Source organism: Scylla paramamosain, chromosome 40 (assembly GCF_035594125.1).
Source record: "Scylla paramamosain isolate STU-SP2022 chromosome 40, ASM3559412v1, whole genome shotgun sequence".
Lineage (NCBI taxonomy): Eukaryota > Metazoa > Arthropoda > Malacostraca > Decapoda > Portunidae > Scylla > Scylla paramamosain.
Window position 1 is genome coordinate 7,120,027 of NC_087190.1, and position 16,868 is coordinate 7,136,894.

A 16,868-nucleotide genomic window follows, 5' to 3' on the forward strand; every position below is an offset into this window, starting at 1 on the left:
TAGATCTTAGACCCCGAATGTTGCAGAAGTTAATGAAGAAAAAGTTGAGGGGGATGTCAAGACACTTAGGGTCGTCGACAGAAAGGCAGTCCGACCTGGAGACATTTATGGTCCCCTCCCCAGATGGGGACTCCGAGGCTGGTGTAGGAGTCGCCATGATGATTTTGAAATTTTTGAGTGAAGGGTGTGTGTTTTATTAGGTGCTTTTAGTTTTGCGTCGAGGAAGAGAGTTGTCTTTAGAGGGCAGGCTATGACTGGCCCCTAGTGTTGTGATACACAAAGGGAAACGTTCAGTGAGGTCAAAGCTTGGTTTAATGATAACTTCACAGCACCCCGTGAACAGTGCTTTAGACCTCACTGGGAGTAATTATCGTTTCGGCAGGTGTCTACTGCCTCCTGTGAATATAAAAAATAAAATAAATAGATAAATAAAATAAATAAATAAATAAATAAATAAATAAATAAATAAATAAAACAATTTTGTTATATATATATATATATATATATATATATATATATATATATATATATATATATATATATATATATATATATATATATATATATATCATAATTAGGTCTACTTATTACCAAATTTTAACTCTCCCATTACCAGATTGGCAGATCACAATAATTCATTGCCAAACTGATTTTTCATTACCAGATTGTAGCCAATCTGGTAATGAAAATTGCCAGTTGGCAACTCTGAGCATGACTGGTAGACATTAGACAATGGTGTATATAAATTCATAAATCACCCAGCGTGGCATAACTGGCAACTCATACTGGTAGGCCTAGCCACCCTCCGGGACCCCCGCGAGTGATCTTCAAGGTCACCAACATGTGAACATCAACTTTATGCATTATTTTATAAATAATGCATTTGTCCCCGGATGAGGCCGGGGACGGGACGGGTAAAGGCCGATTCACACGACCCGTTTTTGTTCCGACAGGCAGGCCGCCAGCTCACCGCCGTCTAACGGCTGTAAATTCACACTGACCGTTCGCGACCCGACCGACAATCACTGCAGACAGTCTGTCGCCAGCACATTAGCACTGGCAGTTTTCCCTCAGATACTGGACGCAGAAGTCATCATGAACAGTGAAGTTTAGAGGTTGACAGCAATTGCCCTCCTATTAGAGGAAGAGGATAAAGAGAAAGACATGGGTACACAAGACACTGAAAAAGAGAAAGTCTGAGGGAGAGTACTGTACTCTATATAAAGAACTAGTAGACGATGACTTGAAGTTTTACCATTACTTCAGAATGTCCAAAGTCAAATTTAATTACTTACTCTGGAGAATAGAAGTGGATTTAAACAAGATGAACACAAATTGCAGAGAAGCAATACCTCCAAGTGAGAGACTCGCAGTTTGTCTCAGGTGAGAAAAAAAATTTGCATTGATTTTACAGAAATGGAAAGAAATCGATACAGACATTGATATAATTAAGACCTTATTCTTTGAAGAAAACAAAATAATATTGTTCGTGTTCTTTTACAAAGGACGATCTTTGATCGTGAATTTGCTCTTCACATTACATGATGAAATTATACTTTTGTAAATATTATTTTCCTAAGTACAGTGCATAATGTGTTGAAACCTAAAAAGAATTTTTTTTGTGTGTGTAACTGTAAAATGTTATCCTAATCTTAAAAATAACACACACACATACCTAATAAAAACACGAAATTATTTAACTTGAGGTATGTTAATAGAGGCCTACGGTATATAATGTGTTTGTGTGGCCTTCATATTAGTTACATATGTATGAAATTTTCTGTACTTGGTGCAGGTGAGACAAGAGTAGGCTGATGATGAGGATGAATAGGTGTCAGTGAGTAATAGGTTGGATCCTGAATTGTAGGCAGTGCCTGATGTTGAAGGCTGACTTGATAATTCTATCATTTCCAACTCTGATACTACCCCAAGAACTCTAGATTTACATATGTTCTGATGATAAGGGGATAATTTCTTGACTGTGGCTGCAATGCTCTGGAAAAACAAGTCCACGGCATCGAGAGTTTTTTCCTTCTGACTTTCATTCTTTAGTAGATGCTTCATTAAAACTGACGAATGTGTCTCAGTTGCACAGACATGCTTCTTTGTAGGAGCTCGACTCCGTTTCCTACTGGAAGCCTCTGGTCGCACTGGCGAAACTACCTCACCAATTACTGTCTCTTCTGTTCCCCCCGTCTCTCCTGTTTGTTGAACTGGAATTCTCACGTGTAGTCTCTTCTGTATCAGCATGAACTACTGTTTATTCTTCAAGGTTATTAATCGTTTCCCTGTCACGCATGAAAAGTTTAATGAAAGACATCTCATCTGCGTATCTCCATTTTGATATATTCGTTGCTTCCTGTCCACTCTTGGTATTTAATTTTCTTAAATACCTTCGATACTGGTCTCGAAGATTTCCCCACCTCAGTTTGCATTCATGTCCTGGAAATAGAAAGCATTTTGCTACAGTTCGTGTGTGTGTGTGTGTGTGTGTGTGTGTGTGTGTGTGTGTGTGTAAAACCTTCCTTAGCCTAGCCTACAGGTACTATCCTATCCTATCTTAGCCTAGCCTAGCCTATCCTAGCCTACCGGTACTATCCTAGCCTAGCCTACAGCCTACAGGAACTATCCTAACCTAGCCTAGCCTACAGGTACTATCCTAACCTAGCCTAGCCTACCGGTACTATCCTAACATAGATAGACAAATGGATATATAGATAAACTGTAGAGACAGAGGTAGACAGATACAAGTATAGACATTACATAGAGATATTTTCCCCCTTTCAGGTACCTAGCAACTGGAGATAATTTCAGAACCATAGCCTTCAGTTACCTGTTAGGACACTCCACAGTCCACAGCATGGTGAAGGAGGTATGCAAAGCAATTATCAAGAGAATGAGAGAGGAACTTATGCCAACTCCAAACGAAGAGACCTGGACACAAATTGCAACTGGTGTTTGGGAACTCTGGAATTTTCGAAATTGTGTAAGTGCGATAGATGGTAAGCACATCAAGATTCGTGCCCCCCGAAATAGTGGCTCACTGTTTTTTTTAATTACAAACAAACATTTTCCATTGTTTTGCTGGGTGTGGTAGATGCAAATTACAGGTTCTTTTGGAAAGAACAGTGACGGTGGAATATTTTCAAGCTCACAACTAGGACAGAGATTGGAGAATAATACGCTAAATATACCTCCACAAACTATGCTGCCTGGTACAACTAGTGCAGTACTTCATGTACTAGTAGGAGATGAGGCATTTCCCCTCAAGCCCTATCTATTGAGACCTTACCCAGGAACACAAATTGATGATGATGAAAAAAGAGTGTATAATTACAGACTTTCTAGAGCTAGAAGAGTTGTGGAAAACACTTTCGGAATTCTGAGTCACAAGTTTCTTATTTACCAAAGAACAATTAACCTAGAACCTGAAAATGCAGATATCATTGTCATGGCTGCTTGCCTTTTACATAACTTTATCAGGGATGAAAACCTGTCACATTTCAAAGCATGTAGGCAGACACAATCTCAGAATAATCTGATGAATATACCAAGGCAAGGAGGGAATGCTCAGCAAAGTGCATTTAATGTTAGAGAAAAATTCAAAGCATTATTCAGTAGTCCTGCTGGAGCACTTCCTTGGGAATAAAACATTCTCAATGCAGAATACCATACACTGCTATCTGTTTTCTGTTATGTTAGACAAAATAATTTAGAGACATTTGGGTTTATTTGAGTTACCATACATAATATGGACCAATAGTTTTTCCTTGACAGATTAAAAATGCATGCAAATAATGAGTAATAAAATTCACATACTCTTACCTGGTTTGTTTAATTCTTCACCAATCACCTTCCAAATCTTGTCTTTATAGCAATTATCACTGTACCTTCTGTTTGTCATATCAAACAACTCTTCATACCCCCGTACAAGCTCGATCAACCTTTCGTCCATTGTGCCAGCCAGCAAACTAAATGAAAGTGTATGGGAGTGGGGCAAGCTACATGTGCTAGACGGACGGGTGATGTACGGGTCCATGTTCACACTACTCATCACCTATCCGCCAGGACGCCATCAAGCCGCCGTTCAACCGGCCAGGGATTCTCCACCAGCTCCACCAGAGTGTGACACTCCACTAGAAAGTGTTGCACTGTAAGGGGAACTAAAGAACCAAACAGTCATCACAGAATGGTTGGGTTTCCCGGGACATGAGTGAGACGTGTATGATCCGTCTGGAGTCGGGCCATTGAGTTGCGCCCCTGCACATGGACATATCCATGGACGGAAAGTTACATAAGTTATCTTCCCCATCTAAGTGGTGGCAACCACGTCTTCCCACCTGCCCTGCCACTTGGCAAGAACCGCCACCCTTATACTGGAGTTTAATTCAAAGGGAATGGGGATGGAAGGAGCAACTCGAGTTGCCGCCTCTTTAGCCAGCCTATCAGCCTTCTCATTACCATGAACTCTCACATGTGCAGGTACCCAAGAAAATGATATATGATATCCTCTGCGCTGAAGCAGTGAATCCACTCTAAAACAGATAAGACTGGGGAGGGAGAAAGGAAGGGCAGACAACAAACTAAAAAATAGTCATTAAAAAGGGGTCACTGAAAATAATAAAACTTGAAAACGGCAAAGTAAAAAATATTTTTAGGGCAAGAATAATGGCAGATAACCCTGCCGTAAAAAACAGAGGCAACTCTCGGAAGGCTACCGCCTTGACAGAAGGAAGGGAATATAACATTATATCCCACTCCTGCATCAGACTTAGAACCATCTGTGTAGACAGGGACGGAGCCAGACTGTGTCAAACAGTGTTCAAAAATAAAGCACGAGACTCGTACTGCGATAATAAGTTTTTACTAATAACAACAGGAGGGCAGATCGATACCCGCGACATCTGCCAGTACCTGACCCTTGGGAGGCGATGGGGATAAATGGAGATGGAAGGTATATCAAACTCGGTCATGGCAGACCTCACCCGATATCCAAAAGCCTTAGGAAAACTAGGGCGAACATCATACAAGGGAGAACGTGCATCATGAAAAACTGTTGTTCAAGTGACAGACTCAGGGAGGCGGTGGATTCGATACCAACATTTCATTGCTGGAGACTGACGGCGTAGGTCCAATGGCAGGACACCAGCATCCACCAGTAAGTTAGGGATTGGAGATGAGCGGAACGCAACAGTTGCCAGGCGAATACCAGCGTAGTGCACCGAATCCAGCACATGGAGCAGAGCCTCAGTGGCAGACGAAAAAATTTCACAACCATACTCTAATTTAGAAAGCATAAGAGTTCGGTGCAGGGCTAGGAGAGTCTCTGTCAGCGCCCAAAAAAGTGAGCCAAAACTCTTAGAAGTGACAGCGCCTTCGTGCATGCTGCCTTAATATAACGAAAGGTGGGGTAGCCAAGTCAGCCGACTGTCAAATATAAGTCCAAGGAAACGAGTTTCTTCCACACAAGAGATTCTTCTATCATATAGATACAAGTCTAGGTCAGGGTGAACACCACGAAGGCGGCAAAAATGCATGGCCACAGTCTTTGAAGCCGATAAACGAAATCTCCGAGTTGGAGCCCACTAAAAAATCCTATTGAGTGCCACCTGTAGCTTCCTCTCAATCAGTGGCATCCGCGCTGCAGAAAAGGAGATAGACAAGTCATCGACATAATTATAAGCTAACAAGAACTCATTCCGGAAGTATACCAATGACACTATTTATAGCTACAGCGAAAAGTGTGACACTAAATATACTTCCTTGCGGCACACCATCTTCTAGTGGGCGTACTCCAGACAGATCGCCACCAACCCGTACCCGCAAAAAAAAAAAAAAAAAGAAAAAGAAAAAAGAAAGAAAAAAGAAACGAAGATGAAAACTATTGTATAAAAATAGGGAGTCGGCCACGAAGACCAAACTCAAATAAGCTAAGTAAAATGCCATGACACCAGGCCGTGTCATAAGCTTTTTCCAAATAAAAAAAATAAAAAAACTGTGATAAGGTGTTACTTATTAACAAATGCCTCACAAATGGAAGATTCCAGAGACAATAAAACATCAGTCGTAGATCGCATTTTCCGGAATCCATACTGAACTGGAGACAAGTAATTGCCTCTCCAAGTACCACACAAGCCTGATATTCACCATCTTTTCCAGCTACTTACAAATGCATGAAGTTAAAGAAATGGGGCGATAGTTGGTCGTTAACTGATGATCTTTTCCAAGCTTTGGAATGGGAGTAATTACAGCCACACCCCAAGAGGATAGAAAATCACCGGTGTTCCAAATAAAGTTATAGAGAGCGAGTAAAAAGGTAAAAGCTTCATCGGACATGTGGCGCAAAATGGAATATAGGATGTCATCGGAACCCGGGGATGAATCATGGCGATGGGACAAAGCCATGCGTAACTCAAACTGAAAAAAAATGGGACATTATAAGACTCTCCACCAGGGGAGCCAAAATTGACGCCAACAGATTCCAAATGCCGACGATGAAGTCCCAAAGGTATTGTTGGATCCTTTCTACATAGACTTGCAAAGTTCTCAGTAAACAGATCAGCAACTGCCTTTGGGTCTGCCACCGTGCCTCAATCATGTGATAAAACAGGTTGGGGGAGGAACTGAGTACTTCACAGATATTTTGCGGACTGTTGAGGACGTCGGTGAGTGGTGTGCGAACTGTGTTGGAAGAAATATAACTCTTTCAAGACTCTTGCCAAGCCATTTTTAAGGTGCGGCGAGCATGTGCACTCGCTCGTTGAAAAGCCTCTAAACAGTGGACGTCCCCACGATGCCGTCAGATGCCGTCGAAGGCGAGAAAAGGCGGCACTTTCTTGAACAGCGGCTGTACAATCCACATTCCACCATAGAAAAGGACGTTTAGGAAACTGGCCAGAGGTCTTAGGGATAGACTGAATAGCACCGGAGTGCAAGACATCAGTAAGATATGTTGCAGCCTTATCACAGTTTCCTATCTTATCCATTGAGCGTGCAGGGATGGTGAGGTCTTTAAATAGGCGTCAATCCGCCTTAACTAGCCGCTATCGGGGAGGACGTGACTGTGGTGCAGAATCAGTTGACTCTAATAAAACTGGGAAGTGATCGCTCCCATATAAATCCAGTAAAACTTTCCAGTTAAAATCAAGAAAAGAATTAGAAGTGCAGAGAGAGGCATCTATTGTTGTGGAAATACCGGTTTGAATATGGAAATGAGTCACGTCTCCAGAGTTTAAAATCTCCAGTCGTGAATCCTTGATAAAAGAAGCAATTAAAAGACCACCAGGGTTGACAGCGTCATCATCCCACAAAGGATGGCGACCATTCAAGTCTCCCAATAAAATACGAGAAGGAAGATCAATTAAAAGATTATCAACTTCATTTCTCTCGGCAAGAACACTAGGAGGCAGATACAGGCTGCATAATGAATAAAAACGATTTATAAAAAATAAAAAAATAAGAGCAATAACCTGGAGCGGCGAATGAATCTGCAGGTGGATAAAAGGAATATCACTGCGAACATGGTAGTGCCACCGTAGTGGCCCTGACCAGGAAATGGAGTGAAGAAAGCACGATACCCAGGAGGACCAAAGTGAGCTCATCCTCCGAGCATTGGTCTCTTGCAAACAAATACAAACAGGAGAAAATTTAAAGATCAACACCCGGAGTTCATCCCTGGAGGTACGCCACAATTCCACAGCAAGATCTTGAATTTTACTATTTTGAGGGGGTTTTCAGGGAAGCCACAGTTAGAAGTTTCTCTTTGCCAACCTGACTAGTTATCTTACTCGGCCGGCGAGGCTTATCTGATCCTGCGTTAGTTGTAGGCGCAGTAACCTGAGATTTTGTAACTAGTGTGGGGATAGCTACCTGCACACAAGTCTCCGAAATTCCTGAAGAGATCAGAGGAGGGGAATTCCTCGACAAATACGTATCGGTATCGCTCTTGGAGGAAGTCTTATTTGGATGATGGGAAAAGGAACCCTCTATATCCATATCAGAATTGGATGAATCACTTTGATTTCGTCTGGCTGAGGGACATCTGACGCTCCCACAACGATTTTCCTTGGGGAGACGCCCGTTGAGTCTAGGGATTCAGCAGACCCCTGGGAACGTTTCTGGTAGGACTGAACAAGAAGCGTGGGAGAATTGTTGATATGTTGCTGTGGCAGTTTAAAAGTCTTGGAAGTCGTTCGTGGTTGGGAATGCATGGGAGCGTGAATTTCGACAATATGTACTTTTGTACGAGGAGTCTGTGATGTGGCTGGTGAAGATGCAATGGAAGGCTTTGCTGAAGATGTAGTGGAGTGCTTGGTTGAAGATGCAGAGGAGGTGACACTTTCCAAAACAGAAAACCTGTTGCAGGCAGTAACTGAAGCACCGACATTCTCACAGGAATGGAAAGAAACATTTGATGGTTGAGCAAGGTAGGAAGGTGTTGCAGCCTTATTTCGTATGGCAGAGGTAGAGAAACTAGAGTGGAGGGAGGAGGCATATGTATTTGCCCCACCATCTTTCTGTCTAAAAAGAAATTCCTGCCTGGCACTACCAAGACCAATCAATTGAGAATCAGCGAGTTGAAGAATGTCCTGCTAAAGGCGGTACCTCTTACATTTTCGAAAGCGTAGTGGATGAGCTTCCCTTTGGAAGAAGCAATAAGGGTCTGATTCGAATTCAAGGGTCAAAGGTAGGGTGGGAGTAAGTTCAGAGTAGTGACCACACCGGGGAAGACTTATACAGTTGTTATTCCCATGACCGAACTCGTAACACCGGTAACATTGCAATGGACGATCGATGAAAGCCTTTACTGGGAGAGAGAGAGAGAGAGAGAGAGAGAGAGAGAGAGAGAGAGAGAGAGAGAGAGAGAGAGAGAGAGAGAGAGAGAGAGAGAGAGAGAGGACCGATCTTAACAAGGTCAGGGAGAAAAGAACCACAGAATGTGAGCATTATCATATTACCATTGCCTTTAATCTTGGCCACTCGTTGAACATTAACATAACGTTGGACATAACTGAAGAATGTCATCTTCTGAGTGTTCGTACAGGTCCTGGTTGTAAGTACGTCCTTTACAGTAATCGAATCTTCGGTCTGACTTGATGGATTGAAAGACTCCATCAGAAGGGCATGGTAGATGGAGGAGCATCATCGCCTGCGTTAAATCTTTAGCTTGGATCAAGACACCTCTGCCATACTTCCTGATGTTATTTGTTGGGAATACTCCAGTCTCCCTTTCTAGATACTTGGCAGCGTGAATAAAGTTTCCTTTGGGAGTTTTCCTTTGGGAGCTCGTTCTTCTGCATCATCAAAGACATTGGAACAATAATCATTCTCGCTGTCAGCTACATTGCTTGATTGAATGACTTCAGCAATTAAATTGTTTTCTCCAAGACGCAGATAATTTATTGCCTGAAGAGCAACTCTGGCAGCAACGTCTGATGTAAATATCATGTAACGCCGTTTAAAGATACACTCGCCATCATATTTAAGATGGATACTGAGAACTGTTCCGAAAGGCTTGAGAACTGAGTGAATAGCACGGTATGACATCGAGGCATAGACATTAATGATCATAAGAGTGTCAAAACAGGAATCAACAACTGACCCTATGCGTCTTTCACATTGGGAATCAACAGCAGGGGAAGTACAAGTTTTCGCTTGCACAACACCATCACGACCAGAGGGTGACGTCTCGAGGGCCTGGTCGACCGCCCCTCGAGGACCAGAGGAGTTTTTATATTTACTCATATGTATACTATAAAAATAAATTGACTCCAGGGATCAAGGGAGACCGCCTACTGGGACAACGAAGGGAGCGAGCACTGGCCGCCGTGAAGGTGGTACCTCGTCCCCATGGAAGCCACTCGTTTTAAAACTCGAAAGTTTGTCCACGACGGAGCTAAAACCTCCACCCACAACGCATCTCAGCCCAGACACCCAACCATCCAACAAAGAACGACCTCAAAATGTGGTCCCTCTGGTGAGCGACACCGTTGACCTGTACTGGCTGCCTAACTGTGGGAACCATTTAGTCTGGTCCCTCACTGGTGACCTTGCTAGCATCGGTAGCCCTTTCCCCCTAAATAGGGAGAAGCAGAGGCCGAAGCTCCCTTTAGCTTCGCACGCCAGGTCATAGGGACACGCAAGCCCCCGCACCACGACAAGGCGGTTCCCACTAGGAGAAGAGTGGCATCACCCCTTGCATTTAAAGCTGGAACTGAACCAAATGCTAAGGGCTGAGGATTGACACTGGGTTGTGGTGCTTTACCCATTTTTTTTTTTTTCCTTGGCGTTCTGTTTGGTAAAGCACCTGTTTGCTGTGTCTAGATTTATTACAATAATGACACATCAGCACTACTGTGTTGTCTGTGACCACAGCGGCATAAGACTCCACATCTGGGTCTTGTCCGGTGTCGTAGGTTTTAGTAACCAGCTAGTTTCAAGCAGCGTTGCCAGATTGTTTTGGCCATATTATCGTACTACACAGGTTGAAATTATTGTACTTCTGGTAAAATTATCGTACATATGTAATTATTCCAAATATTATGCAAAACTGCCACTTTCCAAATACAGCAGAATTTAGGTTTATATATATATATAGAGAGAGAGAGAGAGAGAGAGAGAGAGAGAGAGAGAGAGAGAGAGAGAGAGAGAGAGAGAGAGAGAGAGAGTGTGTGTGTGTGTGTGTGTGTGTGTGTGTGTGTGTGTGTGTGTGTGTAATGAAAAAAAACAAAACAATGCCCTTAACAAACAAAACACTTTCCTAAATACATATATTAATAATTGGAGAAAAACTACAGGACACTTCGTTAAGTTGTTTACTTACTATGTAGGAGATTACTGGTCTTGTTCTTCTATATATACTTCCGGCACGTCGTCAGCAGCCCCGGCACTCTCTTCATTAGAGGAATATAGCACTCTTGATGTCATGTTTTTTATCACTGACTTTGATTGATGGCTTGAAGGTCGTACAGTCGCTGCTGGATGCGGAAGAAACACACTGCTTTGCTAGGATGATGTCTCTTACGGTTTCTGTTTTTAGCTTATTTATGTCTTTTGTTTTCACACGGTTTACACTAGAGAAGCAGCGCTCACAGTCAGCATTAGCATGAGGCAAAGAAAGACATCCTAGTGAAAAGTTTGAAACAAGCTTAAACTATCCTCCAGAGTTTTTATGGCACACCAAAATTTATCAGGCTGGTTGTAATTGCTTTTGTCCACTTTTTTTCGCCATGTTGGTAATGGATTTAGGCAGATCTTCTACGGCAAGCCTCCTCCACTCATCGCCCAGTTGCTGGAGGGTAGAATCATCCTGGGCAATGATTTGGGGAAGGTGTGTCGCGAGGGGCACCGAACTTTGCTCTTGCACTTTGCCCTGGATGCCTAGAACACTGGCTGGCTCCAGCATATGCATTCTTGAAAGGACTTCATCTCCGAAATTAAATCTCTTCCTGATCTGTTCTGCTGCTACTATCAAAAATAATCTGCAGTGGAAGCGAAACTCATACATTTCCTTTTTTTTTTGCTTGCTTTATTCTGGATTGTCTGTTATTGTTTTTAAGACAGATGCACCCAAATACATCTGCTCTAGCATCAGGAACTCACGTTGATATCTTGGATCAACTTTTGAAAGCATGGTTTTCACAATGTATTCATGGTTCATGTACATCAGTAGCAATTCTTTATTAAATTACAAACTTGCCTGTGCAATTCAGTTATGACCACTCTTTCACTCTGAAATAAAAGGTTCAGCTGAGTAAACTTTGGTAATACTAAAGAAAGGGAGCAGTAGTAAAGTCTGGTAAATGGATTGTGCAGTTGTTCATAAGCACTTCTAACTGTGCTACCACAAGTTTTCGTCTGTTGAAAATTTAATTCAGTAAAGAACATCTGAAGAGGGCCCCACTGCTCAAGCATCCTTTTCACAACAGCCGTGTAGGAAAGCCAGCGCGTTCTAGATGGCAATAAAATCCTAAGCTTTTGAGCCCCAGCAAACTCTTGAAATTCTACAAATTGTGCCAATTGTTTTGAAGAGTTCTTGAATGTGTTGTGGACATCATGAGCTAGTTGTTCAATAACATCAGGTAATTGTTTGCATGCTTCAGAGGCACATATATGGGCAGAATGGCACACATTTCATAATAAAGATTCCTGGGCAAAGTTCCTTTAACCTGCTACTCACAGAGTTATTAGGCCCCATCATAGTGCTGCATCCATCAGAACCAAACCCAATGATATTAGAAGTAGGTATACCATTTTCAGTAAATGTTTTCATTATCTCTGAAAACAACCTGGCAGCTGCAGCACCTTCATTAGCTTTACTAGGATCACTACTAAATAATGGCACTAAATCCCAAAATTTGGTGACAACAGCATTTCCTTCAACCACTCTTACCATGATGCATAAATTCTGAGAGACCGATATATCTGTGGATTCATCCACAAGAATGCTGAACTTGTTCTACTTCAAGATGTTAATGAGCTCTTGTTTGTGAGAGTGTGCCATAACACTACCACACACTCTTTGACATTTCGTTCTTTTCATTTTCAATTCCTTTGCAATAGCGGAGTCAGAGAAGCAACCTTTCAGGACTTCACACAGATGATCGGCCACACGGAAACTTATATTGTGTTCCACCATAAATGCAGTAAGCCTTATTTCAGCAGCCTTAACATAATCACTTTTACTAGTTTCATTATCAGCACGTGCACTTGTAAATGACTCCATAAGTTTTTTGGATGAGGATGCCGCACACATTTTCTTATGCTTTGCAGTGTTTTCGTGCAACTTCCTCTCCTTTCCTTTCTCTTTAGACATTTTTAACGAAAACTGAAAATCCTGTTTAAGTATTAGGTATTAATTATTTAGCTTATCAAATCATTCAGTACTACGAATGGTTCGGGTTTTAAGATAACAGGATATTAACCTAACATTACCTAACCTAACCTAAATGATGTGTAGCAATACGTAGCCTAACCTAACAAACTAACCTACATGGCATGCCTACTACTACTGCTCTCGAATGGTGTCGGCTGAAGATGTTCGTGCGTTGCCGTGGCTGGGAGTGAATGCATCGTACGTCTGGCAGTAAAAATAGGGCTGTGTGCGCATTTGGTAGCTTGAAACTAGCTGGTCACTTGAACCTACTACAACGGGAGATACTGGTCAAGTGGCGGCGACGGAAGACGCAATATAACGCGCATTTATCGCGCTTTCATCTAGTTTTTAGTTTTTTGAAAACTCGTGAAGTGTCACTAAGCTTAAATTCTAGGGAAAGCAGACCATTGCGTTCCCCAATCTTTAAAACTAGCATGTAGGTAAAAATCTCCAAAATTGTTGATGATCCTTGTCACAGAGGGAGTCTTGTTTAATCCACCCATTGTCCCTTTGGACTCTTACAATGTCTACAGCTGCTTGACTAGCAATGACTTGTAACTAGAATCTTCCTTTAGCGAAAGCGGACTGAGCCAGGTGCTCACAGATTGCATTTATATCCTGGACCACGAGTTAACATAATCGCCAAAGGTTTCCAGGAAGAGATTATTAAACGTCATAATCATAGTTCTCTGTTGGCACTGTGAATGTACTTGAGTCCATTAATAATGGGCCAGAGAATCAGGTTGAAGTTTTTAACTGACAAAAGAAATTTTATCACCCGGCTCGGTGATACAAGCATGAGACATGACATCCTCGCACCTAACAATGAATTTTTGGGCTGAGCACCATGAATCTGATCCTGAAAATGGGATTATATCAGTGGTGGAAGAGAGTATTTTAAGAGAAACTATCGTTGCACCTTGCGTGAGCTGTGGTCCAGCACCAGTACCATGGGAGGTAGTGGCTGATTTAGTTGCAGTAGACATGATGTTAGTAGGTGACTTAGACACGGTTTCTCTAGGAAGTTAGCGGTGTCGAGTACCACTCCTTAGTTCACGGTGGTCATCATTCTCGCAAGATCATTCTCTACATCACTCGGTTCTAAAAGCTCACTTTCTTATACCTCGGGGGAAGCAGCCTGAGAAACGCGTAATCGATCAAATTCCCCAGCTAATTGCTCTAATTCCCTCATTTGAATATGGAGGTGCTATGCAATAAGTTGGAATTATGGAGCTGCATTAATATAACTTTCTCTTAAATTGTTATCCTTTTCTTTAATAGCCTCACCATTTATGGAATGCTATTTAGGATGCAGGGCGTAGTGTTACTTTTTATTTAACCCCTCATTGGTACAGCCTTCAAGCGGTAAAAGGCAAATCAGTCTATTGATACCCAGGTAATTAGGAAAACCCTTTGTACAGTTTATACATATATATTTGCAGTTTACATACAACACCACTTAAGTACTGAGCCCAAGAGAACTGAATCTCGGCACAAGGATATGTAGTCTGTCTGTCATTGTTCTTGTCACCACAATAAAGTTACTTATACACTGTCACTTGCACTTATTTCCCTGCCTTATACACACAGGGTACACACTTGTAAAAAAAACTCAGGGTGTAGTCTTAGTGCAAAGGTTCGTGGCAGAATTCACACACACAGGACACCGCGCACCGCGCACACCCAGCTGGCCAGATCGGAGATCTCCACCCAACTGCCCAGGGCAATGCGGCGTTTCTCAAGGTGCGGCGCTTGTGATCACGTGACATCGTAGGTGATAGGTTTCACAGGATCATATTTCACATATGAGTTATTCTATCTAGCTACTGCCTATTCATATAATTTAACATTTACAATTATTAATTATTATTTTATTATTGCATAGAATAGCTATTCCCATCTTAATATTTACCAATAAACTAAGACAAGAAACAGTAATTAGACACTACTCCCAGCGGGCGTCAGAACAGGAAATTTCCACTTATGCGTCTAGAAGGTTCTGATCTACAGTTACAATGGTTCCCTACACTATGTGCTAACAAAATCCAAAAAAATTCAAGGACTTTTAAAGAAAGTTACAACACTAATAGAGTACAAGGTAAGAATACATTGAGTTATTATGAATGATTAGTAAAAATGTTAATTACATGAAATATAATTATTATATGAAGTGAAAATGAGTTTTACTAAAAGAAAACACGTTTCCTTTTTTTCTCATTTCTTTACTCATTTAAGTACACAGTAATAAAATAATTCACCACTAAGGCCACAGGGGTAAGAATAAGTGATGCTATTAAGTGTATATTGAAGTGCCAGCTAATGCCTGTTATAACCTCACATAGTGAAATTTTCCGATCTTTCTTTGTGTTCCTCTATGTCTGCTATGTCAGGGACACTGAATCACCCTGGACAGCTTGATCGCCTGGGGAAGTGCTGTCACAGATCTAGCAGTGGGCCACAGGAAGAATCAACAGTTGCTAAAATAATCATATAAAATTACTATTTGAATTAGACTGAGTATGAGCAACTTTAGTGTCGGGGAGAGGAGTGTGTGCATGTGGTGATCTTAATTGTGACTCAAACTTGAGGGAATTGTCAATGATTAATTGAGACCCCGTTAACCGGTCGTAGTTCACTATTTCCTCACAAAGAGTCTTACGAGTGATGTGTTTGGTTTTCTATATGGTGGCTTGATATCACACTGACATGGTAAGCAAGGTATAATGAAGCAGAGATGGAGAAAGCTGGACACGGGACGAGGCTGGAATGCACCGCAGGGCGAGGCAGTCCGAGCACCGGGAGTGAGGGTTGCCAATTTTGGTACGAACTTAGCAGATTTAGTACTTTTTGTCTTAAAAGTACGTTTGGTATGATTTAGGTATATATGGTACTAAATTTTCTCTTTGTGAGCTTTTTGTGCCTATTTGACATATTTTCCATCTGATATATCCGGTATTAATTGATAATGCTTGTGGTTCCTATTCGAATCAAGTACGTATCGCGTAGCTTACACGTATTGGCCTGCCCGGGCCCCCGGTGCTCCTCCTGTCGCCCTTCTGTAATCAGTGTCACTGGTAGTACGGAAAGTTAGTCACTCTAAGCGGTGTGGTAACTGAGATTTTTGTTCTTGGAGTACCTGTAGTGTATCGTTAAACAAATACAGTGAAGGCACACCTGTCATATACTTTCAGTGAATTAAACAATGACATAATAGTGAAGTAGACAGTGGGCTTTACTTAAGGCCGAGGTTCGTGAAAAATACTGTGGTAACACTTGTCTTACTAGATAAAAACGTAGCCAAAGACCTCTACATAATTATACAGACCTTGACGTTATTTATAGTGCTGTCGATCTACATAGTGCTCTGCGGGTTAATTTCAAATATTGCAATCGCGAGCTCTCAGTGTGAGGACAGTGCTTTGGCGTCAGGGTTACCAGGCAGGTCTTGGAATGTTGGATGTGTGAGTGACCATCAAGTAACTTGTCTCGTACAAGTACTGGGCAGGGGGAGGAAGACTCTAGAAACAAGATGCGGTTCGAGCAAGCCAACTGGTTACCTTGTGTTATTGATTGGACGAGGTTGATCACTTTGTGGCAACTTTATTTTCTTATATAATCAAAATGGCCTTTGGCAGCACACAAGGTCTAATTCCATGTGGAGCAGGTTTGTGTGTTTCTTTAAGTAGTGTGGTCCAGTGCATAATATGAACATATGAAACTTATCAGTAGTATTTAATTGTATATAAGCAGTCGTAATGGTATCCATACTTGTTTTCCAAAAATAAAAGGCATTGTTCAAAGTCATGTGTGTGTGTGTGTGTGTGTGTGTGTGTGTGTGTGTGTGTGTGTGTGTGTGTGTGTGTGTGTGTGTGTAATGTCTCAATGCCCGTACATACATATATATATGCTTCTATACACACACACACACACACACAATATATATATATATATATATATATATATATATATATATATATATATATATATATATATA

General features: G+C 41.7%; 1 protein-coding gene across 3 annotated transcripts in view; it reads left to right on the plus strand.

The window, feature by feature from the left end:
- Positions 1-10,490, plus strand: part of LOC135092378 (uncharacterized) — a 28,824-nt gene extending 18,334 nt beyond the window's left edge. For 2 of the 3 annotated variants that reach the window (XM_063990831.1, XM_063990832.1), the window contains one exon: positions 9,775-10,490. In XM_063990831.1, coding sequence (XP_063846901.1) covers positions 9,775-9,869 — 95 coding nt within the window. In that variant the 3' untranslated portion in view covers positions 9,870-10,490. Of the gene's footprint in view, positions 1-2,787; positions 3,595-9,774 lie in introns of those variants that run through there. The other variant, XM_063990834.1, reaches the window with a different exon arrangement.
- Positions 10,491-16,868: the final 6,378 nt, after the last annotated feature.